The 26,049-nt window shown below is 44.0% G+C and overlaps 1 protein-coding gene across 2 annotated transcripts in view; it reads left to right on the forward strand.

Annotated features, from left to right (window-relative positions):
• The window catches only part of abcf1 (ATP-binding cassette, sub-family F (GCN20), member 1), a 68,339-nt gene that overhangs the window by 29,262 nt on the left and 13,028 nt on the right, over positions 1 to 26,049 (forward strand). For both annotated transcript variants that reach the window (XM_070861344.1, XM_070861345.1), the window contains 12 exons: positions 337 to 429; positions 4,837 to 4,959; positions 6,438 to 6,538; positions 7,744 to 7,829; positions 8,660 to 8,799; positions 13,679 to 13,827; positions 14,431 to 14,514; positions 15,830 to 15,954; positions 20,975 to 21,087; positions 22,064 to 22,235; positions 22,646 to 22,720; positions 24,101 to 24,171. In XM_070861344.1, coding sequence (XP_070717445.1) covers positions 337 to 429; positions 4,837 to 4,959; positions 6,438 to 6,538; positions 7,744 to 7,829; positions 8,660 to 8,799; positions 13,679 to 13,827; positions 14,431 to 14,514; positions 15,830 to 15,954; positions 20,975 to 21,087; positions 22,064 to 22,235; positions 22,646 to 22,720; positions 24,101 to 24,171 — 1,332 coding nt within the window. The remainder of the gene's footprint in view (positions 1 to 336; positions 430 to 4,836; positions 4,960 to 6,437; positions 6,539 to 7,743; positions 7,830 to 8,659; positions 8,800 to 13,678; positions 13,828 to 14,430; positions 14,515 to 15,829; positions 15,955 to 20,974; positions 21,088 to 22,063; positions 22,236 to 22,645; positions 22,721 to 24,100; positions 24,172 to 26,049) is intronic.

Below are 26,049 nucleotides of genomic sequence, written 5' to 3' on the forward strand. Positions count from 1 at the left end.
GGTGTTCCGAAGCCTTAGCTCTGCCAACCAGCGCCTAAGCATACTGAACTTGGGTGCATACTTAAAAGGGAGAAAATGTGCACTTCAAAATTAGAAAGTGTAGCTTGAGGTTTGGAGACTTTTAAACATAGTAGTGGCTTTCTGCACATGTCAAATCCAGCTGACCAAAAAATGGCTTGGGCTGGACATGCCTTTACCTTTGTTTCGATTTGAGCTCAGACAGAAAGGATGCCGATCTCTCTTGTCTTTGAGGGTACCATGTAAGATGGTACAACACAAACCTGATCATCTACTGGAAGAGATGGACTAATCTTACTGTACTCCCTAATCATGCAGGATGAAGATGAAGATGAAATGGATGTGGAAAAGGCAACAGATGACAAGTTTGCTAATATGAGCAAAAAAGAGAAAAAGAAATTGAAGAAACAGGTCAGAACTACAAAAGTTTTAAGTTTTAGATTTTCTGCTTTGTAGTCCTAAGCAGAATCTGAAACTAAGCCATACTGCTGGGGTGAAGGAGGGATGCCATTTTATTGCCACATATAGCACTTGTGCTTTTGCAGCTCTCCTGTCACCTGCAAGACGAAATAAATTCTTTGGTACGATCTGAAAGCAAAACCAAGTAAAGGACCTTATCCAAAGCGAGCACTCAAGTTTGTCTTTTGCCTGGGGAGATGATATTCTTTACGCCTTTTGTGTGCTCCTAAGAGCTCCGATCTGATGCCCATGACATGTTATTGCCCAACTCTGATCCTATGATCCAAGAAAGACAAGCAGGTAACCACTTCCTGGCAGTGGTGCTCTCTAATGATAGCTGTAGGTCCCAGGCTGGCCATGGGATTATGTTTCCTCATTGTTGACACTTTGCAGCCTTCTGACATCAAACTAGAGTCTTCTACAGCAGCTTTCCAAGAGGAACAGGAGGAGATAATTTGATAAAATCATGGCTGATCTGTGATCTAACTCCATATACCTGTACCTGCCTTTGGCCCATATCCCATAGCTATTTGTTAACAAAAAGTATTATCAATCTCCGATTTAAAATTAATGATTGACCAGCATCAGTTGCCGTTTGCTGAAGAGAGTTCCAAACCTCTACAACCCTGTGCATGTAGAAGTGTTTCCTAACTTCAGAAAGGTCTTGCTTTAATTTTTAGACTATGCCCCTCGCTAATCGGTGGAAATAGTTGCTCTCTATCTACCCTATCTGTTCCCCTTAATATCATGAAAACTTCAATCAAATCACCCCTTAACCCTCTAAATTCTAGGGAATATAACCCCAATTTGTGTAATCTCTCCTGGTAACTTAATCCTTGAAGTCCGGGAATCATTCTGGTAAACCCACTGCCTCCAAGGCCAACATATCCTTCCTAAGGTGTGGTGCCCAGAACTGCTCACAGTATTCCAGGTGTGGTGTACCAGGGTTTTGTATAGCTGCAGTATAACTTCTGTCCCTTGTAAGCTAGTCCTCTAGATATAAAGGCCAGCATTCCATTAGCCTTTTTGATTATGTACCTGAACCCCCAAGTCTCTTTGGACATCTACTGTTTTTAGCTTTTTACCATTTAGAAAGTACCCTGATTCTCTGGAGTTATTTAAGTTTTTGGTAAACCGATAACTTCTCCATTAAATACAAGGATGGTACCTATGGGATCTTGCCTAGAGTATTATTTTAAATATTCTGATCAATATCATGAGAGGCAATTGTTGTTAATTATCAGCTGGATACTTTTATGCAAATTGTAAGTTCACTGTTTCTGTTGAACTGGAATTATCGAATGGTTGAATTCTTTGTTCTCCCCGTTTTAATTTTATCCACACTAGAAGATGCTGATTGATGCAGGGATACAATTCTGCTGGTGCCTTCCAGTACCTCGCCCAAGTTGCTATTCTTGCGTGAGCCAAGATGTGATGCCTAGATAATCAATGTGCCATTATTTAAATGCCAGTATTAACCCTTTTACAATCTGGGCATGAGTCTTGGCAGGCTAATCAGTAAGTGCCATGTGTCCCCCTTTCTCTCTTCCCTCTGCTATATGTGTATTTGCACTCTTTCAGCTTACTTGATACTGGCCATAAACAGAATCTCTTTCTCTTCCTCACCCCCCCACTCTCTCAATGGGCAGAGGCATCAGATCCGGGCCAGACTCTGTTTTCTGCAGTATTTGTGCTTACTGTGCACCAGCACAAGATGCTCTCTGACAATCAACATCACAAAGGCAGATTATCTAGTCATTTTCACACTGCTGTGTGCAAATTGGCTGCTGCGTTTCCTACATTACAACAGTGACTACACTTTAAAAAGTACTTCATTGGCTGTAAAGTGCTTTGGGACAACCTGAGGTCACGGTCATGAAAGTATATAAAAGTATTTTTTTCCCCTTATAATCAGGAGCAGAAATCCTGAGGATTTTTTTCCTTCCCTCCCTGCACCAGTGCTCTTGAAGTTAACACAGAGTTAAGATTGTTAAGTCACGACGGACTTTAAATTAAACCTGAAGTCTTCCTGGTGCATGTGGCACAGTTGTACATTGTCCTTATGAACTAAACCATTGGAGGAGCTAATGTTAAAGTTGGTAATGGTAAAAGTTGTTTTGTTGTAAACCTAATGGCTATAATAGTCAATGCACAAACCTCTGGAAATAATACCCTAGACACATGGGTCGAATGGTCATAGGTTTTCTCCTGATCTCTCAAAGTATCTTCGTCATAAGATCGACAGCTCCGTGGAAACTCCAGTGAATTGTTAAAATGAATATAAATACACACTGCTTTTAAATCCAATATATTCAACAATGTGACCAATAATGGTAGATTGGCAGTTGGGTACAATGTTGTGTACTAAAATGAAAATGTACTAGCCGATCTTCCGTGGTGTTGATCATGGGGTATGTCAAATTATGTGTTGTTTTAAGGACAGAAGTGTTTTACCTTGTAATATAGAATGTATTATTCTGCTGGTAAGGTAGAGCTGTGTCCCTTTAAGGCCTCAGAGACTCATTAAGTGAACAGAGTCTCAAGAATTGGAATCTGCTTGTAGCTTCGGCTGAGAGGCACAGTTTGCTGACTAAACTTCAGTATATTTTATATGACATGTACTTCATGTTACGACTTTGTCATATTTGATCAACATTTACCATTGTAAATTTCTGTCTATTTCCCCATTCAATTTTGCTATGTCAACTGTCACATTGTAGTTGCATGCTATGGCCACTGCATGGCTCTGTGGACTGAGTCTCTTCTAACTCTTGTCATATTATATGTAGAAAAAAACACATTCAACTGATTGTGGGCTTTGCTAGAGGCAATTTATCGGGCCCAAGTTTCCACATGATTTGCGTCTGATTTTTAGGAGCAACTGGTGGAGAACGGACTATCTTAGAAATCGCAATTCTCCACTTTTTTTTTTTCTGCAGTTCTAGTCGGGTAGAACAGTTCTACTTTGGAACAGAATTTTTTCTTCAAAAGGGGGCGTGTCCGGCCACTGACGCCTGATTTCAAAGTTTCCACAGTGAAAACGTACTCCAAACTAAAGTAGAATGGAGCCAGTGAAGATTTTTGTAGAACTGAAAAAAACTTGTTCTACACATTAAAAAATCAGGCACAGGTTACAAATTAGGCGCCCAGAACGAGGTGGGGGGGGAGGGGGAAGGGAACTCATTAAATTCTACAATAAATCCTTATTTATACTTCTACAAATATTATACAAATAAATCCAACCTGAATAAACATTTATAAGCCAAGAAAAGATTAAATAAACCATCTTCCTACCTGTGTGAAAGTGCTTCAGCCAGGGAGAATTCTGCAGCCGTTCGTGCCGCTGAGCGGGAGGGGGGGGGGGGAGAAAGCCGTTTGTGCCGCTGAGCGGAGGGGTGGGAGAGAAAGCCGTTCGTGCCGCGGAGAGGGAGGGAGGGGGGAGGTCAGCTCGGATCGGATCCAGTCCGGGAGCGGGAGTCGGGCCCAGTGGGGTGGGGGGGGAACGGGAGCGCGGGTCGGGTTGGGTCCAGTCGGGGGGTGGGGGGGGGGAGCGGGAGCGGGTCTGGTCTGGTCCGGAGGCGGGGGGGGGAGCGGGTGTCGGGTCTGGTCGGGGGTGGGGGGGGGGAGCAGGAGCTGGCCGTGGGAGGAGCCTTATTCACGCAGCCCCAGTGAGGCCATTCAGCCAGGGCTAGGGGCTGCGTGCTTCGGGCCCCTCCCACACAGTTCGGCACCTGGAGCTACTGCACTTGCGTGCCCACTGTAGCGCGCATGTGCAGAGGTCCCGGCACTGTTTTCAGCGCAGGGACCTGGCTCCGCCCCCCCACAGCTCGTGCTGGCTGCGCCGAGGGCCAGAGGACCTACAGGTAGGTGGAGAATACCGAGGATTTTTTTAGGCGCCGTTTTAGGCGTGAAAAACGGGCGCCCAACTCGGAGGGGTGCCCGTTTTTTTTCTTGTGGAAACTTGGGCCCATAGTATCTATAAATGGGGTGGGAATCCCATTTGGTTTAGTTGGGTTACCTACGATTGTGAATGTTTCGTACTGTGTTGGGTGGAGCGTATGCAGGATCATATTTACATTCTCTGCGTTTTCAGTGAAGTCTATTTTAAGGGGTTGGGTGCCATCTAGCATTTCAACAGCTTAACTTGAACACTCAATAAACAGCAGCCAATGCATTTCTATTTAAAACTGACAATTTGAGAGAACTGGTTGGGCCAGTGAAAAACCATACAGGTGGAATTATTTTAAGAGCCAAAAGTAGTTCCATAGCTGATTTTAACTTGGAATATTGATGTGCTGGCAAGTAAGGATATAAAGTTTAATTTGTTGCAATTTCTTTTCCTCTTCAAATTTTCCCCAGATGGAATTTCAGCGTCAAGTGGACACACTGAAAGCTTCAAATGATGCTGAGGGTGACTTTTCTGTGTCGCAGGCCGAGCAGTCATCGAGACAGGCCATGTTGGAGAATGCATCAGACATCAAGGTGCTTACTGCGGAGTCCTGACTGGGCGATTATTTCTGCTTTTGACCACGTGGAAACATCAATGTTAAGCGTGACTTGACTGAGTTGAGCCACCTGACTTGAAGAATTTGGGTTGGGTCATTGCTCTAGGGCCAGGATGGTGTTGGGTTGTGTCCAAGGCTCCCTACCACAGTAGTGGTGCAATTGCCAGAATAAATTGGCCCTGAAAGACTTAAATGTATACACATTTTGTTTCTCAAACATTTCAAAGCACTCATACGCTGATGTGCAGTGACAGAGATATTTAACTTTACATTGGAAGCACTTTCACTGAGTCTTGCACTTGTGTGAGCTTCAGATCCATATGCACCTCACCCAGTGACCAAAACACTATCAATTGAGCCAAGCTGATGGGAACTCTGTGGGAATAGACAGTGGCTGGGAAAGAAGTGGGAAAATTGAAGAACAATTCCTTTTGAGCCCATTCTGGGACAGTTTTGCTGCTCTGAAGAAGCCAGGGCCAAACACAGATCCCCTTTCAGAGTTGACCACATTAGTTGTCTGTCAAGTGCACAAATATATAGCTTTATTTCAGCTGCCAATTAATAAGTGCAATTATGAAAATGAGTGTGATTTCTATTCCCCTCAAACGCATGAGATTGCAACATTGCCTGGATCTGAATCCCTAGTTCATCAACTGGGTCCACTGGTCCACAGGAAATACTTCATCTCTTCGATGATGTATATTTCAGTTTTCTATTCTAAATGGTTGTTACTACTCTCCCAATTTTCCTCCTTCCTCTCAAGTCCACCTGGTTTGGTACAAACAGACCAGGAAGTATATATCTTTATAATCAGTGCTGATACCAAGCATTAAGGATGAAAACCGACCATTGGAGCAGATTGCTCAAGTACCTTAACCCTCACAGCCATCATCTATCTGTATTTTGAATGCCCTTGATGGCAGTGACGAGTAGTTTTGCATGTTTGGTTTGGCGACCATCTCTTTTTTGAATCTAGGATTGTATATCATTTCAGCCGATGCAGCAGTAAGGGTGAAACATTTGGCTCTAGTCCCACACGATCGGGGTGGGTGGGGGGTGGGGGTGGGGGGGGGAAGCGGGTGGAGAGAGAGAGAGAGAGAGAGAGAGTCCTGCTTGGCTGCGATGCCCCTATAGTGGAATAACTTGCCAACACTCACATTAAAAATTGTCAATTTTGGCAATGTCTTGCGGAGCTCCTGGCATCTATTAGTGCCTTGAGAGGTGAAAGTTTGACTCAACAAAATTGTAAGCCAACAGATTTCAGTAGTGGCTGCAATTACCCAGCTGAAACTCACTTGAAGGGTGTTGGGATGATATAAATCTTGCATAAAGCATTCGTGCTTCACTCCAAGTATCATAATGCTAACATTTTTGCTAATTTTGAGTACAATGAGTAGAAGTAATTTTTCTGCTGGGAGCTGTGCTTTTTAATGGAACTGCATCTCTCTTTTTCAGCTGGAGAGGTTCAGCATCTCGGCTCACGGGAAGGAGCTCTTCATCAATGCGGACCTGTACATTGTGGCTGGAAGGAGATACGGTCTGGTCGGACCCAATGGGTAAGTTGGAAGATAAAGCTCATTTCAGTCTTGACCTACATTAATGATCTTGCCCCTTCAGCATTTTTCAGTAATAGTAAAACTTCACCCATTGACTTTTCTCATTGGGCTTCAGTAAAATTGTAAACCTTGTGTTAAGGGTCTTACTTAGTGTTCAGTGTCCACAATCGCTTTATTTTACCGTGACATTTACCGTTGCAGAGATATGGGCAGGAAATTGAGACATGCTCGTAATATGTATCAGAGATGGAGATGTACTATCAATGAGTAGAAGTAATTTTCTGAATGGAGTTTATAGCCCTGCATCTTACATGGGTTATAACCTGATAAAACCAGTTTTCATTGCAGAGCTGCTTTGACTTTTTTTTTTTGCCCCTCCATTATCTCCTCTCTTGGAAGTGCTGACTCCTGGCTTTAGTTCAATTGTATAGACATTAGCGCCTCTCTAGTTCCTTGCCTAAGTGGCCATTCTCTGCTTGAGCTGAGAGTACATGTGGCAGAATATTCTATTATGTAAATTTCTGCTAGAACTAAAATGGCAACTGACAGGTGCTCAGAGGTGACCGGCTCCATTAATCAGAACAGCGGCTGTGACATTAAGCCTGCCTGCTTTTCTTCATCCACCAATCTACCTTGTGGCTGCCTATTCAGGCCAAATACTGCTCCCAATTTCTCAGAGGCTCTTCGAGCACTGGATCTTCAGCTAAAATCTTCACAGTATGTTTGTGGAATGACACCAGTTTAAGTTGCACTGAGCAGAGGGCAAGCAATTTCTTCCATGGTGGGTGGTTAGTGAAAGGAAGTCTTTTTACTGGATAATCCCTGAGAGTGGAAGGTCATTCTCTGTTGTCTGATGGATTGAGATCTTCAGACATGAACACATTATCCAGGCTGACACTCCAGTGCAGTAATGAGGGATTGCTGCATTGTCGGAAGTGTCATCTTTCAGATGAGACGTAAAACCGAGGCCCTACCTACCCTCTTGGGTAGATGTAAAAGATCCGACCCATCTAGGCGATCAAAACGAATCCAGGCGATCACTCTGGCCCTGCAGTACCTACCTTTTTGTTAGAGGTGATGACCGCCCCAACCAGAAACAGGTCCAGCTCTCGCTTGAGGTAATTCAGCAAATCAGCGTCCACTGCACGAGACAACTGCCTGTTCCAGAGGAGCATTGTATTGACATTGTGTCTTGTGTTTTTCAGCAAGGGTAAGACAACGCTGCTGAAGCACATTCAGAACCGAGTGCTGAACATCCCCCCCAACATTGATGTGCTGCTCTGCGAACAAGGTAAACGAATTTGACAAGGTCAGACTTCATTTCAGTTTTCATGTAGTGACGGTTATAGAAGAGAGCGATTCTGCTCCAGCTTGCTGCCAGATACCATTGCTGGAAAGTACGCTTGTGTGAAAGTTAGGTGAGGATGTGATAGTCAGGTTATTTAAATGTATAAGATTCTGAGCAGGCTTGACAGAGAGGATGTTTCCCCTTGTGGGGGAATCTAGAACTAGGGTGCATAGATTCAGAATAAGGGGTTGCCCATTTAAAACGGAAATGAGGATCCTGGGTCTTTGGAATTCTCTGTCCCAGAGAGCTAAGGGTGCTGGGTCATTGAATATATTTAAGGTGGAGATAGACAGATTTTTGAACGATAAAGGAGTGAAGGGTTATGGGAAGTGGAGTTGAGGCCAAGATCAGATCCGCCATGATCTTATTGAATGGTGGAGCAGGCTCGAGGGGCCAAATGGCTGGCTCCTGCTCCTATTTCTTGTGTTATATTATTATTCACTAATGAACACCCCTTCCCAAACAGCTTGGGTCCCTCTAGCTTGTCCCCATCTACCTCTGTATTAACCATCCTTGATATTTTGGGGTCATCCCCACAAACTTTGCTACCAATACCCTTTTTCCAGATCATTTATGAAAATCTAGTGCCTTCCCCACAACAGAGTCCTCACTCATCACACCGTTTATCCAGAATGCTTGCCAATTAATCGGAAGCTTGGGAATAGCATGTGCTCTGAGAGGGGGAAATAGATTTAGCGAGGAGTGAGGTACAGAAATGTGTGCTGTATTGAAAAGTGACCCATTGAGCTGACTCCACTTTTGGGGCCTCTCAGAGGTGAAGGCCGACGACACAGCGGCAGTCGATGCTGTCCTGAAAGCTGATACGAAGCGGCTTAAGCTTTTGGAAGAAGAACGACAGCTCCAGGCTCTCTTAGAGAAGGGAGATGACCGAGCTGGCGAAAGACTGCAAAAGGTGAGCATTTAAGCTTCAGTCAATGTTTTTAACTTCTTCATCCTAATCCGTAGTATTTTCAACACCAAAACAGGCCATTCGGCCAAACCGGTCCACGCCGGTGTTTATGCTCCTGACTATTCTGTATTTATGGCCCCTAGTTTTGATCTCTTCCACAAGTGGAAACATTCTCTGTCGAACCAATCAAACCCCTTCATAATTTTAAAGACCTATCAGATTATCCCTCGGGCTTTTTTTAAAAAAGAGAAAAGAGCCAGTTCAGTTTTTCCTGATGGGTATAACCTACAGTAGTAACGTAGAAACATAGAAAATAGGTGTAGGACATTCGGCCCTTCGGGCCTGCACCACCATTCAATAAGATCATGGCTGATCATTCACCTCAGTACCCCTTTCCTGCTTTCTCTCCATACCCTTTGATCCCTTACAGGCCATATCTAACTCCCTCTTGAATATATCAAATGAACTGGCATCAACAACACTCTGCAGTAGGGAATTCCACAGATTAACAACTCTGAGTGAAAAAGTTTCTCCTCATCTCAGTCCTAAATGGCTTACCTCTCATCCTTAGACTGTGTCCCCTGGTTCTGGACTTCCCCCAACATCGGGAATATTCTTCCTGCATCTAACCTGTCCAGTTCCGTCAGAATTTTTTATGTTTCTATGAGATCCTCTCATCCTTCTAAACTCCAGTGAATACAGGCCCAGTTGATCCAGTCTCTCCTCATATGTCAGTCCTGCCATCCCAGGAATCAGTCTGGTGAACCTTCGCTGCACTCCCTCAATAGCAAGAATGTCCTTTCTCAGATTAGCAGACCAAAACTGAACACAATATTCCAAGTGAGGCCTCACTATAAGGCCCTGTACAACTGCAGTAAGACCTCCCTGCTCCTATACTCAAATCCCCTAGCTATGAAGGCCAACATACCATTTGCCGCCTTCAACGCCTGCTGTACCTGCATGTCAACTTTCAATGACTGATGTACCATGATACCCAGGTCTCGTTGCATCTCCCCTTTTCCTAATCTGCCGCCATTCAGATAATCTGCCTTCGTGTTTTTGCCACCAAAATGGATAACCTCACATTTATCCACATTATACTGCATCTGCCATGCATTTACCCACTCACCTAAGCTGTCCAAGTCACCCGGTAGCCTCTTAGCGTCCTCCTCATGGCTCTCACTGCCACCCAGCTTACTTGGAGATATTACACTCAATTCCTTCATCTAAATCATTGATGTATATTGTAAATAGCTGGGGTCCCAGCACTGAGCCCTGTGGCACGCCACTAGTCACTGCCTGCCATTCTGAAAAAGACCCGTTTATCCCGACTCTCTGCTTCCTGACTGCCAACCAGTTCTCTATCCACGTCAGTACATTACCCCCAATACCATGTGCTTTAATTTTGCACACCAATCGCTTGGAACCTTGTCAAAAGCCTTTTGAAAGTCCAAATACACCACATCCACTGTTTCTCCCTTGTCCACTCTACCAGTTACATCCTCAAAAAATTCTAGAAGATTTGTCAAGCATAATTTCCCTTTCATAAATCCATGCTGACTTGGGAAGATCCGGTCACTGCTTTCCAAATGCGCTGCTATTTCATCTTTAATAATTGATTCCCACATTTTCCCCACTATTGATGTCAGGCTAACCGGTCTATAATTACCTGTTTTCTCTCTCCCTCCATTCTTAAAAAGTGGTGTTACATTAGCTACCTTCCAGTCCATAGGAACTGATCCAGAGTCGATAGACTGTTGGAAAATGATCACCCATGAATCCACACTTTCTAGGGCCACTTCCTGAAGTACTTTGGGATGCATACTATCAGACCCCGGGGATTTATCGCCCTTCAATCCCATCAATTTCCCCAACACAATTTCCCGCCTAATAAGGATTTTCTTCAGTTCCTCCTTCCCACTAGACCCTCGGTCCCCGAGTATTTCCGGAAGACAGAACCAAAGTATTTGTTCAACTGGTCTGCCATTTCTTTGTTCTCCATTATAAATTCACCTGAATCTGACTGCAAGGGACCTACGTTTATCTTCACTAATCTTTTTCTCTTCACATATCTATAGAAGCTTTTGCAGTCAGTTTTTATGTTCCCAGCAAACTTCCTCTCATACTCTATTTTCCCCCTCCTAATTAAACCCTTTGTCCTTCTCTGCTGAATTATAAAAATTCTCCCATTCCTCAAGTTTGCTGCTTTAAGTGGCCAATTTATATGCCTCTTCCTTGGATTTAACACTATCCTTAATTTCCCTTGTTAGCCACGGTTGAGCCACCTTCCCCGTTTTATTTTTACTCCAGACAGGGATGTACAATTGCTGAAGTTCATCCATGTGACCTTTAAATGTTTGCCATTGCCTATCCACCGTCAACCCTTTTAGTATCACTCGCCAGTCTATTTTAGCCAATTCACGTCTCATACCATCAAAGTTACTTTTCCTTAAGTTCAGGACCCTAGTATCTGAATCAACTGTGTCACTCTCCATCTTAATATTATGGTCACTCTTCCCGAAAGGGCCTCTCACAACAAGATTGTTAATTCATCCTTTCTCATTACACATCACCCAGTCTAGGATGGCCAGCCCTCTACTTGGTTCCTCGACGTATTGGTCTAGAAAACCATCCCTAATGCACTCCAGGAAATCCTCCTCCACCGCATTGCTACCAGTTTGGTTAGCCCAATCAATATGTAGATTAAAGTCGCCTATGATAACTGCTGTACCTTTATTGCACGCATCCCTAATTTCTTGTTTGATGCTGTCCCCAACCTCACTACTACTGTTTGGTGGTCTGTACACAACTCTCACTAGTGTTTTCTGCCCTTTGGTATTCCGTAGCTCCACCCATACAGATTCCACATCATCCAAGCTAATGTCCTTCCTTACTATTGCGTTAATTTCCTCTTTGACCAGCAACGCCACCCCACCTCCTTTTCCTTTCTGTATATCCTTCGTGAATGTTGAATACCCTGGATGTTGAGTTCCCAGCCTTGGTCACTTGGAGCCATGTCTCTGTGGTGCCAATTACATCATATCCGTTAACAGCTATCTGCGCAGTTAATTCGTCCACCTTATTACGAATACTCCTCGCATTGAGGCATGGAGCCTTCAGGCTTGTCTTTTTAACACACTTTGCCCCTTTAGAATTTTGCTGTAATGTGGCCCTTTTTGCTTTTTGCCTTGGGTTTCTCTGCCCTCCACTTTTACTTTTCTTCTTTCTATCTTTTGCTTCTGCCCCAATTCTACTTCCCTCTGTCTCCCTGCATAGGTTCCCATCCCCATGCCATATTAGTTTAACCCCTCCCACACAGCTCTAGCAAACACTCCCCCTTGGACATTGGTGCAAACTTGCAGAACCAATCATGTTACCTCAATGCATGTAGTGCAGTGTTACTCAATAGCATTGTCGAGGGTCACAATTCCAGCCAACCTCTTCATCAAAGGCAATTTCATGATGCTGCAGCGTACACCGCAGAGGTGAAATAGGGATCTGCACCTGCAGTTTTCCTCACACACTGATTCAAGTCCAATCATCCCACTGTGGGCACTTTAATAGGCCCACTTAACCTGCTTTTTAATAGCATTCCCTTGATTTTCGTAGAGCGAGGGAAGGAGATGTAGCCTTACTAATTCTCAGTTTGGTGACTGTCCCACAGTTGGACAGACAACCAGCAGAGGTCCCCATGCATGGAGTAATAGGTCTGCCCTGGGCCACATGTGAAGAATTGTGTGTGTACATATAGTACTGTTTTTGATAGAACTGATAATGCACTCTGAAGCTCCCAACTGCTCTACGGGTCTCTAGTTGAACAGGCCTGCAATGTGTGGGCATGTCTCAGACACGAGCAGAGTTTAAAACTGGAGCTAATTGCTTCCAATTTGTGGCAGGTTTTATAAAAGATTGATTTGCACTGAGAGCAGGCTGAGGAAGTGTCCTGAGACTCACCAGGTTTGATATTTGATAACTCTGGCTATGTGTTAACTGGTGGCTCTTGGAGTTTTCTTTGCATTATTCACCATTCATCGGCAGAGAGCGGGAGAGGTTTCCCCCCCAGGGACTCTGTCACTGCTGGTTTAAAAGGGCAGTTGCCCCTGTTTCAATCACTTGCTCCTCTTCAGGGAAGTGCCCAGCTCCCCCCTCCACTTCAACTCTTTGGCAACTTAATCAGACTCTCGTGTGGAGATAAGTTTCAAATCTATCTACGCCACGCTGGTACAATTAAATTAAACTCCAGTGCCTCAAGCCAACAAACTGCCCTCCAAACTTTGTAATATGTATTTGAGTGTCAGGGTCATTAGGCTGTGGGTTCAAGCCTCTCTCTCTATGACTTGAGCACATAATATAAAATGGCAGTCCAGTGCAGTACTGAAGGAGTGCTGTGCTGTCAAAGATGCCATCCTTTGGATAAGACTTCAAACCTTTTAGAAGTCTGTAATGGTGGGAGATCAAATGGACTGAAGGGCCGCCTTCATCCAAAGGGATTGTGATCAGGGTGATTCAGGGGGAAAAAACTTGATTGACTGAATATTTGTAAACTATTTTTCTGTATGATTCTGGTTTTCTTTGAGCAGTGTATTTTTGTCTGCATTCAGTTGGTTTGTGAAAGGTTTTTTGGGTTGATTATATTGATTTGGAGAGAAATAATTGGTGGACGAATTGTTTTCTCACTGCGGTGAGAATGCCTGAATTCTCCCAGTGCCAAGATAAACCTCTTCAGGAGGCAGCTTGTAACTTTGGGGATTGAAATTGGTCCTTTGTATCCAAGTTCCTGTTCAGCTTCTTCTCTCTTCCTCTGATTTTTTTTTTTAGGTGTGCAGGTAGGTAGCATGTTGTCTTTTGTGAAACTAGCATTGAGATTCCTTGTGCTTTGTAGGTGTATGAGGAGCTGTGTGCTATGGGTGCTGCTGCTGCGGAGGCCAAAGCCCGTCGTATTCTGGCTGGTCTGGGCTTCACTTCTGAGATGCAGAATCGACCAACTAAGAAATTCTCTGGAGGCTGGAGAATGAGAGTGTCACTGGCTAGGTAAGGCACATGGCAAGTCAGGGTGTGGGGGTGGGGTGGATGAGAGGTGGGCCTCCTCTGATCAGGAACTGGTACATGCTATGGAAAGATGAGAGGCTGCCTCTCTCTGGCTAAGGGAAGGGACCATGTGGAAGACCCCATTGTTTAGGGGAGGGTGAGGCATATAGGAGAAGATGACTGACTGTCTCTCTGAACAGGAGGGAATTGGGGGTTTCCCCAGTCTGGGTAATGGCGGATAAGGGCTGTATCTGGGGAAGTGAGGATAGGGTCAGCAGGAGGATAAGGGCTCCCTCTGGGGAGGTGAGGATAGGATCAGGAGGACAAGGGTGGCCTCTGGGGAGCTGAGGGTAGGACCAGGAGGATAAGGGCTGCCTCTGGGGAGGTGAGCATGGGGTCAGTAGAAGGATGAGGGCTGCCTCTTTGGACAGTGGAGACGGTAGGCTTTTTTTGATCTGCAGACTTTACTACTCAGCTGATCCAAAAACTCATTTTTCTGCATACTGGTTTTAATGAAAAGGCAGAAGGAAGTCCACTAGCACGGTTTGCTGAGTCGGTTGTCTTTGACCCACTTCCTTAATATGGTGTCATTGCTGTGCATTACAGAGCCCTGTTCATGGAGCCCACGTTACTGATGTTGGACGAGCCCACAAATCATCTGGACCTTAATGCAGTCATCTGGCTTAACAAGTAAGTGTGATGTTGATAAAGTAGGTTCACAATCTGGTGTGCTCAGTTTGCGGTGTTGAAAATTCAAAAATTACTTCCAACTCAAAGCTTTGTGTGTGAGGCAGTTTCCGATACAGTCAGACATGGTGTATTGGTGATCTGTTAAATTAAATACATTTTTAGCCTAAACCAAACAATTCAATAGCCATAAAACGAAAAAAGAAAGACTTGGATTTATACAGCGCCTTTCACAACTACCGGCGTCTCAGCGCTTCACAGCCAATTAAATAGCTTTGAAGTGTAGTCACTGTTGTATTGTGAGAAACGGGGCAGCCAATTTGCTCACAGCAAGCTCCCACAAACAGCAATGTGATAATGACCAGATAAACTGTTTTTGTTATGTTGATTAAGGGATAAATATTGGCCCCAGGACACCGGGTATAACTCCCCTGCTCTTCTTTGAAATAGTGCCATGGTATCTTTTACCTCCACTTGAGAGAACAGATAAAGCCTTGGTTTACCGTCCCATCCAAAAGATGGCACCTCCGACAGTGCCGCACTCTCTCAGCACTGCACTGGGAATGTCCACTCACTGAGCCAGCTGAAATCAGCACAAGAACAGAAAAATCTGCCGGTTAATGTTTTCAGACTGTGCCAGAACTCCACACTGAGTTGAGGCCAGCACCCTCTGGGAGACACTCCACTCTCGCATTATTTGGTTTTAGTCCATTCCAGAGTGAGGCAGGACCTGGCTCTGGGGTTCTGTCACTTTTATGGCAACATGTATATGTGGCACCACATCGGCACAAAAGTGGCAATTACTGAATCCTTTGAATCTCAGCCAAGCACCAACAGAAAACATGACTTTCAAGTCAAGTTATCGACTGAAGCTGTTTCTTTTTGATGGAAATGGACAATTTCAACCCTGTGCCGCTTTACCTATTCAGAACTCTTCAATCTTAAAGTTCCAGTGCACAGAGAATGCATTGTTGAATTAGTTTGACTTGAAATTTGTTTAAAGGCTCTCTCCTACTGGTCACACTCACTGGTCTTTCTTGCTTCAGATGTCCAATTAAACTGGTGTGTAACAAAATTGGGCAAGTCCAATTGTCCACCAAACCAATTCTGAATGTACTCAAATACAATCATCTTTGCATAAAACCTCTCTGAAATTGACTGGTTACTGATGATTAATATTAAAGTAGAATATTAGAAAATGACTGGTTAATTTCTCCCCTCCTTTGCCCTCCCCTCCTTTGCACATCGCCATCTGAATTGCCTGTGCCTCTGATTATTTATCTTTGAGCTGTACTTATTTGCTGTTTCTCATTGTCAGCTATCTGCAAACCTGGAAGAAGACTCTGCTAATTGTGTCCCACGACCAGGGCTTCCTGGATGACGTCTGTACAGATGTCATTCACCTGGACATGCAGAAGCTCTTTTACTACAGGGGGAACTACAGTAAGTGTCAAGCAAAATGGATGATGCTCGGTATTGGGATACAAGTTACGAGGAGATTGGGCTTGTCTTCTTTGGAAAGGAGACGGTGATTTAATTGGGGTGTTACTCGTACTCAGATTATGAAGGTGATTGATCAAGATTAACCAAGAAAATCATTCACTATGGTGGAAGGTTCAAATTCCAGGTGCCACAAGTTAGAAATGAGGAACTTGCAAATACGAGAAAAATGTGAGGAAAATTCTTCACCTGAAAGAAAAATTGCATATGTGAGTGTTAAGAGCATGAAAACAAAAGCCAAGTACTGAGGATACTGGAAATCCTGAAATAAAAGCAGATTTAAAATGCTGGTAACACTTAACATCACCATCATCGGCAGTCCCTTGAAGCGAGGATGATTTGCCTCCACACCAAAAAGGGATGAGTTCACAGGTATTTCAATGAAGGACCTAATATTCCAGATCCCAAACTACATCCTGAAGGGTGGAAGATGCCTGTGCTTGGATTTTTTTGGTGTGGTGTGGCCGTTGCACACCAGCCACCATATGGGCTTGACAGAGCTAGGTCTTGGTCCAGTGGCAAGGATTAGGCAAGACTAACTGGAGACCAGCTCTGCTGCACAGACCGAGCGCGCGCACATATTGCAGTGTGGGCTGGTCAGGCAGCATCAACCTGAAACGCTTAGCAGGTCAGGCAGCATCAACCTGAAATGTTAACACTTGTTTCTCAGGCATTTTCTGTTTTTATGTTCAGAATCTGTTTGATTTTCCAACAGCAAACTGAATAATTCTCCCTTGGAATTTACTTGCTAAGGAAGGGCATTGACGCAGACAGTGTAATTAGGTTTATGTAGAGCAGAGAAGGGACACAAGCTGCCCTGATTACTATCCAGTGGCCATTCTGGGAAGTGTATGGGGTGAGCGTTGGATAAGGACAACCTGCCTACATTCACTATCTTGCATATGAAAATGATGGACAGAAAAAGACCTAATGATCCATCTAGCCTGTCCCATACAGTTGTGATTCATCGCTGTACATTCACTCTCCACCCAACCGGAAAATGTACTCTCCCAGGAGAGGTGAAAAGCCAAATAAAAACCAAGGCCAATTAGGGTAAAAATCAAACATGGAAAATTCCTCTCCAACCCTCTTGAGCGATCGAAATACAGGAAATCACATTGAACCTGATTTACGTTGCAGGTTACCTACTTCTTGTACAAGGTGATCTCCGTCCCAGCCAGAAACTGATGCAATTCTCGCTTGAAGGAATTCAGCAATTCGGCTCTCACCACACGAGCCGGCTGCCTGTTCCACAGGTTCACTATTCTCTGGGAAAAGACCATCTAACATCCAACCTAGTTCTGCCCTTGCGTCACTTGTAAGTGTGGCCCCTCTCTTGTCCTCCCTAACCTATCCAGTTGAAATAATTGGTCTACATAAACACAATCTAGTCCCTTCATTATTTTATAAACCTCGCTGAAATTATTCCCAAGTCTACGGTTCTCTAAATTATAGACACCCAGCTCTTTGAGCCTATCATAGTAACTACTGTGTTTTAAACTGGGAGTTAATCTTGAGGTGCTCCTCTGCGGCCTTTCTAAAGTTTCAATATTCCCCACTAGGTGAAGGGACCGGAATTAGACTCAGTATTAGAACTGAGGCCTAATCAAGGTCTTGTACAAGGACAAAATGATACGCTGTATCGTGAATTGTCCTGTGAATACATCTAGAACCCCCTTTGCTTTAGCAATAGCTTTTAGGTCTTAACTTTATATAGATTTAGAGCTATATCTTGTATCATACATAAATAATAGTCAGCAACTATGGTACCATACCCAGCAAAAGTCAGTACAGGTTGAACCTCCTTTATCCAGAACTCCCTTATCCGGAACCATTCCTGGCCACTGGGTGGCGCATGCGTAGAATTCTGACATGAACAAATTGAAGTCCTTCCTCGCTGCCGACTCCTGCAATTGCTGGCCTGGCTCCGTGATCCACCGCTCCCCGCCCCCCCCCCCCCCCCCCCATGATCTCTCTGCCGCACTCCCAGCCCCAAGCCAGCCAGCGGCGATATCCCCTTGCTCAGTACCTGTACCGTCCAATTTAACGTGACCACACCTCGTCTGGAAAAATCCCTTATCCAGAAGATGCCAGGTCCTGAAGATTCTGGACAAGGGAGGTTCAACCTGTACTTCTCAGGTGAGTGGGGGCGGGAAATGGATACATCCTGGAAATCTCCATGCACAAGATTTAACAGTATGCAGAAGGTCCATGATGTTAGATTACGAGTCTCGGGCGCACTCACACTACTGTAAATCAGCTGTGCAGTACTGATGCAGTGTGCACCTCAGACTAAAGGTACTGTAATAACACATGGGACAAAAGAGATTGCAGTGCACTGAGTAACTGGATGAGTATATGAATCATTGAATGAATCACCACTGCATAGGATTGGGAAATTTTTTAAAACCAGCAAGGACAACTAAAAAAAAATAATAGAGGGAAGATAGATTGAGAGTAAACTAGCAAGAATTATAAAAACAGATAATAAGAGCTTCTACAGGTACATAAAAAGGAAAAGAGTGGCGAAAGTAAATGTTGGTCCCCTAGAGGATGAGACTGGGAATTAATAATGGGGAACAAGGAAATGGCAGAGACTTTGAACAATTATTTTGTGTCGGTCTTCACGATAGAAGACACTAAAAACATCCCAATAATGGATAATCAGGGGGCTATAGGGAGGGAGGAACTTAAAATAATCACTAAAGAAAAAGTACTTGGTAAAATAATGGAACTAAAGGCAGACAAGTCCCTGGACCTGATGATTTATATCCTAGGGTCTTAAAAGAAGTGGCTGAGGTCATAGTGGATGCATTGGTTGTAATCTACCAACATTCCCTGAATTCTGGAGAGGTCCCAGCGGATTGGAAAACCGCAAATGTAACACCCCCATTTTAAAAAAAGAGGCAGACAGAAATCGGGAAACGATAGACCAGTTAGCCTAACATCTGTCGTTGGGAAAATGCTGGAGTCCATTATTAAGGAAATAATAGCACATTTGGAAAGGCATAATACAGTCAAGCAGAGTCAGCATGGTTTTATAAAAGGAAAATCATGTTTAACAAATTTGCTGGAGTTCTTTGCGGTTGTAAGGAGCAGGGTAGATCAGCGGGAACCAGTGGATGTGGTGTATTTGGATTTCCAGAAGGCATTCAATAAGTTGCCACATAAGGTTACTGCACAAGATTAAAAGTTCACGCGGTTGGGGATAATATATTAGCATGGATAGTGGATTGGCTAACTAACAGAAAACAGAGTCGGGATAAATAGGCAAACAGTGACTCGTGGGGTGCCACATAGATTGGTGTTGAGTCGTCGACTATTTGCAATCTATATTAATGATTTGGATGAAGGAACCGAGTGTGATGTAGCCAAGTTTGCTGATAATACAAAGATGGGTGGGAAAGCAAGTTGTGAGGAGGACACACAAATTCTGCAAAGGGATATAGACAGGCTAAGTGAGTGGCCAAACATTTGCAGATGGAGTATAATGTGGGAAAGTATGAGGTTATCCAATTTGACAGAAATAATAAAAAAGCAAATTATAATTTAAATGGAGCGAAATTACAAAATACTGCAATACAGAGGGACCTGGGCGTCCTTGTTCATGAAACACACAGTTAGTATGCAGGTACGGCATACATGCAGATAAAGCAGAGCAGTCCTGCTACAACTGTACAGGGTAATGGTGAGGCCACACCCTAGAGTATTGTGCACAGTTTTGGTCTCCTTATTGAAGGAGAGATATACTTGCATTGGAGGCAGTTCAGAGAAGGTTCACTCGGTTGATTCCTGAGATGAAGGGGTTGACATGAAAGATTGGACCTATCTATACTCATTGGAGCATAGAAAAATGAGGTGTGAGCTTATTGAAACATAGAAGATACTGAGGGGGCTCAACAAGGTCGATGCAGAGAGGATGTTTCCCCTCATGGGGGCATCAAGAACTAGGGGGCATAGTTTCAGAATAAGGGGTCACTCATTTAAAACTGAGATGAAGAGGAATTTCTTCTCTGAGGGTTGTAAATCTGTGGAATTCTCTGCCCCAGAGAGCTGTGGAGGCTGGGTCATTGAATATATTTAAGGTGGAGATAGGCAGATTTTTGAACGACATTGGAGTGAAGAGTTATGGGGAGCGGGCAGGGAAGTGGAGCTGAGCCCATGATCAGATCAGCCATGACCTTATTAAATGGAGGAGCAGGCTCGAGGGGCCAAATGGCGTACTCCTGCTATTTCTTGTGTTATAGCTGCTAAAAACTATTCCTCCCTGTCTCTTAACAACCTCCAGCCCTATAACTCTCTGCGCTCCTCCAATTCTGGCCTCTTGCTTATTCCCAATTTTCTTTGCTCCACTATTGGCAGCCGCAGGCGCTAAGCTCTAAATTCCTTCCCGAAACACTCCTCCCTTTCTTTAAGACACTCCTTAACCAAGCTTTGGTCACCTGTTCTTACCCTTATGTGACTGTGTCAAATTTTGTTTTATAATACTCCTGTGGAGGGCCTTGGGATGTTTTATTATATTAACTGCGATATAAATGTAAATTGTTGTATTAATTAAAAGGAACTAATGCGTTGGAGGGTTGGGGAACGGTTGCAGTTGAATTGAATAATTTTAATAAAGATTGACTGTGTGGTGGTGAAGGGGAGTTCTTCAGTCATGTGACATAAAAGGGCAAAAGTCTACAAATTGCCTGCTCCCCTCCAGCACACACAAGAAACCAAGTACAGTTGTTCTTCACATCAGATTGCTTTCCTTCCCTTTCCCATTACACTTTTTAGCCCAGGGCGCACAGCATCAATAATGTGCAGGTGATCTTCAGTAATGTGGGTGAATGTGTCCTATAACTCCTACAGGAAGGTTGTGCTCCCTCCTACCTTCATGTACAGTAAGTCTGCGTGCATAGATTACTTCTCTGAAGAGAGCTGCAGCTCTTAATTCCTGTATGCTTTGTGTCTATTCTAGATACCTTTAAGAAGATGTACCAGCAGAAACAGAAGGAGCTGCTGAAACTCTATGACAAACAGGAAAAGAGACTTAAAGATCTAAAGGCAGGCGGCAAGTCGACCAAACAGGCGGTATGTCATTCGTGTAAAGTGCTGTAGGCTGGCCTCAGTCTGATATGCAGCATCCTCTTTTGTGATGGGAGTAAATAACTGCGTGGTTTCACACCACTTCATATACAAGATTAAAATTGCCACAGTGGATAGCTACCTTTTACCTCAAAGGGACAGGGTTTCTACTCTTGAACACTGAGGGGTGACCGAATAGAGATCTTTAAAATTATGAAAGGTTTTGATGGCTACAGAAAAAAAGTGTCCATTTGTGGGGAGTAGCATAACTAGAGGCCATCAATATAAGATAGTCACCAAGAAATCCAATCGTTAATTCAGAAGAAACTTCTTTACCTGAAGAGTGATGAGAATGTGGAACTTGCTACCACAGGGAGTGGTTGAAGCGAATAGTATAGATGTATTTAAGGGGAGGCTAGATAAACATCTGAGGGAGACGGTTATGCTGATAGTTAGATCAGGAAAAATGGGAGGAGGCTTGAGTGGAGCATAAACGAGCATGGACTGGTTGGGCCGAATGGCCTGTTTCTGTGCCGTATACCCTATGTAATCCCTTGTAACTGAAGGGTGCTGATGGTCAGCTGGAGTATCCACACTGTCCCAGCGATCAGGAAATTGATTGAACCTTGTACCTTCCTCGCTGGGGACTGGGGGAGTAGGCAAATAGGCTGGATTTCAACCTAGATTGCGAGCAAAAGGATTATAGCAACAGGAGTAAGCCATTCAGTACCTTCAAGTATTCTCCACCATTTAATTTGAGCATGGCTGAATGCAAGATTCTAATGCATTGTGGTAATTTCTACTCCAAGTGGGATACTATGTTCTGTTGGGCAATATGACTGTTTTGGGGACAAATGTTGAGTGGTTGAACCATCTTGGCCCTTTCTCCTCCATAGGTAGACAAATGGTTTATGTGCTGTTTCAACTGCTGTGACTGATTTTCGTTTCCATTCTTCCCCTCCGACCAAATTCTGTTTTGTAGGAGAAACAGACAAAGGATGCGCTAACGCGCAAACAGCAGAAATGTCGGAAAAAGAACATGGATGAGGAGTCAAACGAAGCTCCTGAGCTTCTGAAAAGGCCCCGAGAATACACGGTGAAGTTTACGTTTCCAAACCCACCTCCGCTGAGCCCTCCGATCCTGGGTCTGCATGGTAAGAGTTTGAGTGAATGAAAGACACGATCCATAATCATGCCTGTTATATAGGTTGTTCTAAATATTCATTGCCCTTTTTTACAATTTTTATTCCTGTTTTAAATTTACTTTCACAAATTTAAGTTTGTCCTACTGGCTTGACTACCTTGAAGTAATTTTCTTTGGTCATCTTATGTGCTGTATACCTCAGTGAAATCCTCTTCAACCACCTTCTCTCCAGGTGCCAAGCTTAAGCTTGTCTAGTCTTTTCTTGTAGTTCTCTTTATCTTAATCTCTTCACCCATTCCAGTGTATGTACGTGTATTGTCCATGTAGAATGCTGTCCCATGTACGCAGCTAAGCAAAAGATCCTGTGCAATGTGGTTAGCCTTGAACCTACTGATGTATTCTTTCTGTCTGAAATTCCAGCTGTTGATTTTGCATATGAAAACCACAAGCCCCTTTTCAAGAACCTGGACTTCGGTATAGACATGGATTCCAGAAGTGAGCACCTATTTTGTTTTCCATTTGTCAAACTGCTGTTGGTGGGGCGTTCAGGGTATTTTAAGAGTATATTTGTGTCAAAGTAATTACTAGTTGGGTGTACTGTTTGAAGGGCATAATGATGTTTAAAACCTTAAGTTGCTCAGCCACTTTATAGGGTTCTGGCCAGCATCTCGTACTGCTGCACAAAATGTCCGAGATGTTTAGACTCCCCCTTGAATTGCCTGAGCGAACACTGCACCACTTCAATTCAGTGCAGGTTGAACTCCCCTTATCCAAAACTCCCCTTATCCAGAACTCCCCTTATCCGGAACCACCCTCGTCCAGAACCATTCCCGGCCACCGGGTGGCACATGAGCAGAACGCCGACATGAACAAATTGAAGTCCATCCTCGCTGCCAACTCCTGCAATCGCTGGCCTGACTCCCTATGATCTCTCTGCCACACTACACTCCCAGCCCCAAGCCAGCCAGCCCCGATATTCCCTTGCTCTCAGCACCTATAGCATCCAATTTAACGATACCAACCATCGTCCGGAAAAATCCCTTATCCAGAACAGGCCAGGTCCCAAGGGTTCTGGATAAGGGAGGTTCAACCCGTACATGCAAAAGTGTCACTTGTTTCTAACGCAATATTGTATCAAAGGGACTTGACGGGTTTATATGAAGAATATTTGGTACACTGAAATGACTTAAAGGTTGCATCTAATGAAGGGATTCTGATGGTTTATATGTAGAATAATGGACACCTGGAAGTGAGTTACAGACTCTAATCTAATCGAGGGGTTCAGGTGGTTTATATCAATATTCCCTATAAGCTGTGCAACTGCGCAGCGCTCCAGGGAACCCGCATAGCCAGTTTGTCTGCTTTTCAATGTAAAAACTCTGCATGCGCAGTATTTTGAATGTCCCGTGCAGCCCCTTAAAGGGCAAAAAATAATTACAGGTAACTGGGACCTGGCCTGTTCTGGATAAGGGATTTTTCCGGACGATGGGTGGTATCGTTAAATTGGATGTACAGGAAACACGGGTTTATGTATAGAATAACAGATACCTGGGAGTGAGTTACAGGCTGCAATCTAAATCAGGTTTGTTTAAATGATGCTTTTGTGGTTTGTTGCCCGAGTCCCTATTGGATTCCTGCCTTGAAATTGCTATATAATATTTAATTCTATTAGTGATAAGTGATCTCTGATCTGAAATTCAGTGTTTAGCAATGCTGTCCATTACCTTTGCAATTTTGACGATTGCCTAATGTTGAACCTGTTAAACGGAAGAGAAGAGGGGCTCCTCCCTGTGGCATGCAGTACGTTCCCTGCAACTTCTGTCCTCCAGTGAAAAGCCCATTGTAACTGTTGCTTCTGCTTCGCCCTTCTCTCAGTCTGCATAGTCGGACCCAATGGAGTCGGGAAGAGTACGCTGCTGCTACTGCTCACCGGAAAGCTGACCCCTGTAAGTTGCTTTACACAATCTGCTCCATCCACATTCACACAATTCCCAGTTGCTGAGTCCAGCAACCACATTCTAGAATCATTTTTTTTCCTATTCATTCTCAGGATGTGGGTGTCGCATGCAAATCTGACGATTATTGCCTGTTCCCAGTTGTCCTGCTGTGGTGGTGGGCCACCTTCTTGATGGCGGTTTGATACAATTGAGTGGCTTGCTAGGTTAGGCCACTTCAGAGGGCAGTTAAGAGTCAACCACATTGGTGTGGGACTGGAATCACGTAGGCCAGACTGGGTTGGGTAAGGACAGGTTTCCTTCCTTCATTAGTGAACCAGTTGGGTTTTTATGACAATCCGACAGCTTCGTGGTCACTTTTACTGATACCAGCTTGTTAATATGTCCTGATTTTTTTAAAAGCTGAATTAAAATTCTCAAAGTTGTGGTTTGAACTCCTGGTCTCTGGATGACTAGACCAGTAACGTGCACCCATTTCAGAAGGACAATCTGGGTTGCGATTCTCCTGATGGGTACCATTGATCCTGTTTCATAGTCAGTCAGTGATCTTCTGTGGTTTTGCACGAGAATTACAAAGAACTGATTTCTCCCTCATTTCCTCTGCCCCTGACTGAGTTCAGCTACCATACAACCCTTATCCAGCAATCCAGTTGAAGGCTGTCAAACTGCCCCTTTCGAAAAAGGTAGATTTACATTTATAAAGTGCCCCGTCAGAAACTTCTCAAAACGCTTCACATACATTGAACTACAGGTACAACCTCCGAAATCCGGAAAGCCCGGGACCAAGACCATTCCGGTTTTCGGGTTTTTCCGGATTTCAGAAACGAAATTCGACGTCCCAAAATTTTGCGCTCAGCGCACCTGTAGTTAGGAAGGAAAAAACCGCCCGGGAAAAACCTGCGTTGCCACCCTTTGGGGAAAACAAGGTAAGTTAAAGTTTTTATTTTTTAATTCTTTTGCAGCGATTCGATAGTTAATGTTTTGTGATATTTTTTTTGTATTTTGCAACAAAAAAAATTTGGTGTTACTCTCTCTGTGTGAGGGGGGCGGAGATTATTTACAAAATACTAATCAGAGTACCGGTTTTCGGAACATTCCAGTTTTGGAACTCTGGATTTCGGAGGATGTACCTGTACTTCGAAATGTATGTAGGCCAATGTGGCCGTGATTCTGCAGCAATAATGAGATCAATGACCCATTAAGTTTTACCTTTGTCTGTTGAGGGAAGGAATGTTGGCCAGGACACCAGGAATACTCCCTGCTCTACTAATGGGTCTCTACTGCTTACCTGAATCAAGCAAGCAGGCGGGCCTTGGTTTAACACATCCATACAAAGAACGAAACTGGCTTAGTACCTCAACATCTTCAAAACGATCCCCTGGAGTTCACTCAAGGGTGGAAGGGACAAGGTACAGGGGGGATTTTCAGCTGATGCTTTTTGTTTCAGTTTTTCCGCTGAAATGAGTTGCTCTTTAAAGGTTTATAATGAGTCACTTTCCAGCTGTCACTTTTTCATTCTCTTCAATCCCCCCACCAGCCATCCTCCTGCCAAAAAAATCCAAAGTCTTGTTGATTTTAAAAGATCCTTCCAACTGGTTCAGATCAGCTCTTGGGATTTGAAGCTGTGAGGCCTGCAATCTCACAATCACAATCCAGTCTCCTCAACATTGGTCTTTCTACCGCTAGATAAGTATATGAGGGAGAAAGGAATGGGAGGATATGCAGATAGGGTGCGATGAAGTAGGGAGGGAAGAGGCTTGTATGGAGCATAAACACCAGCAAGTACCTGTCTACCCTAGTGGCCTTTTTCTGTGCTGTAAAATTCTGTGTAATGTTGGATTAATGTTACTTATATGACTGCTTGGAATC

This window comes from Pristiophorus japonicus, chromosome 19 (assembly GCF_044704955.1).
Source record: "Pristiophorus japonicus isolate sPriJap1 chromosome 19, sPriJap1.hap1, whole genome shotgun sequence".
In the NCBI taxonomy this organism is placed as follows: Eukaryota; Metazoa; Chordata; class Chondrichthyes; family Pristiophoridae; genus Pristiophorus; species Pristiophorus japonicus.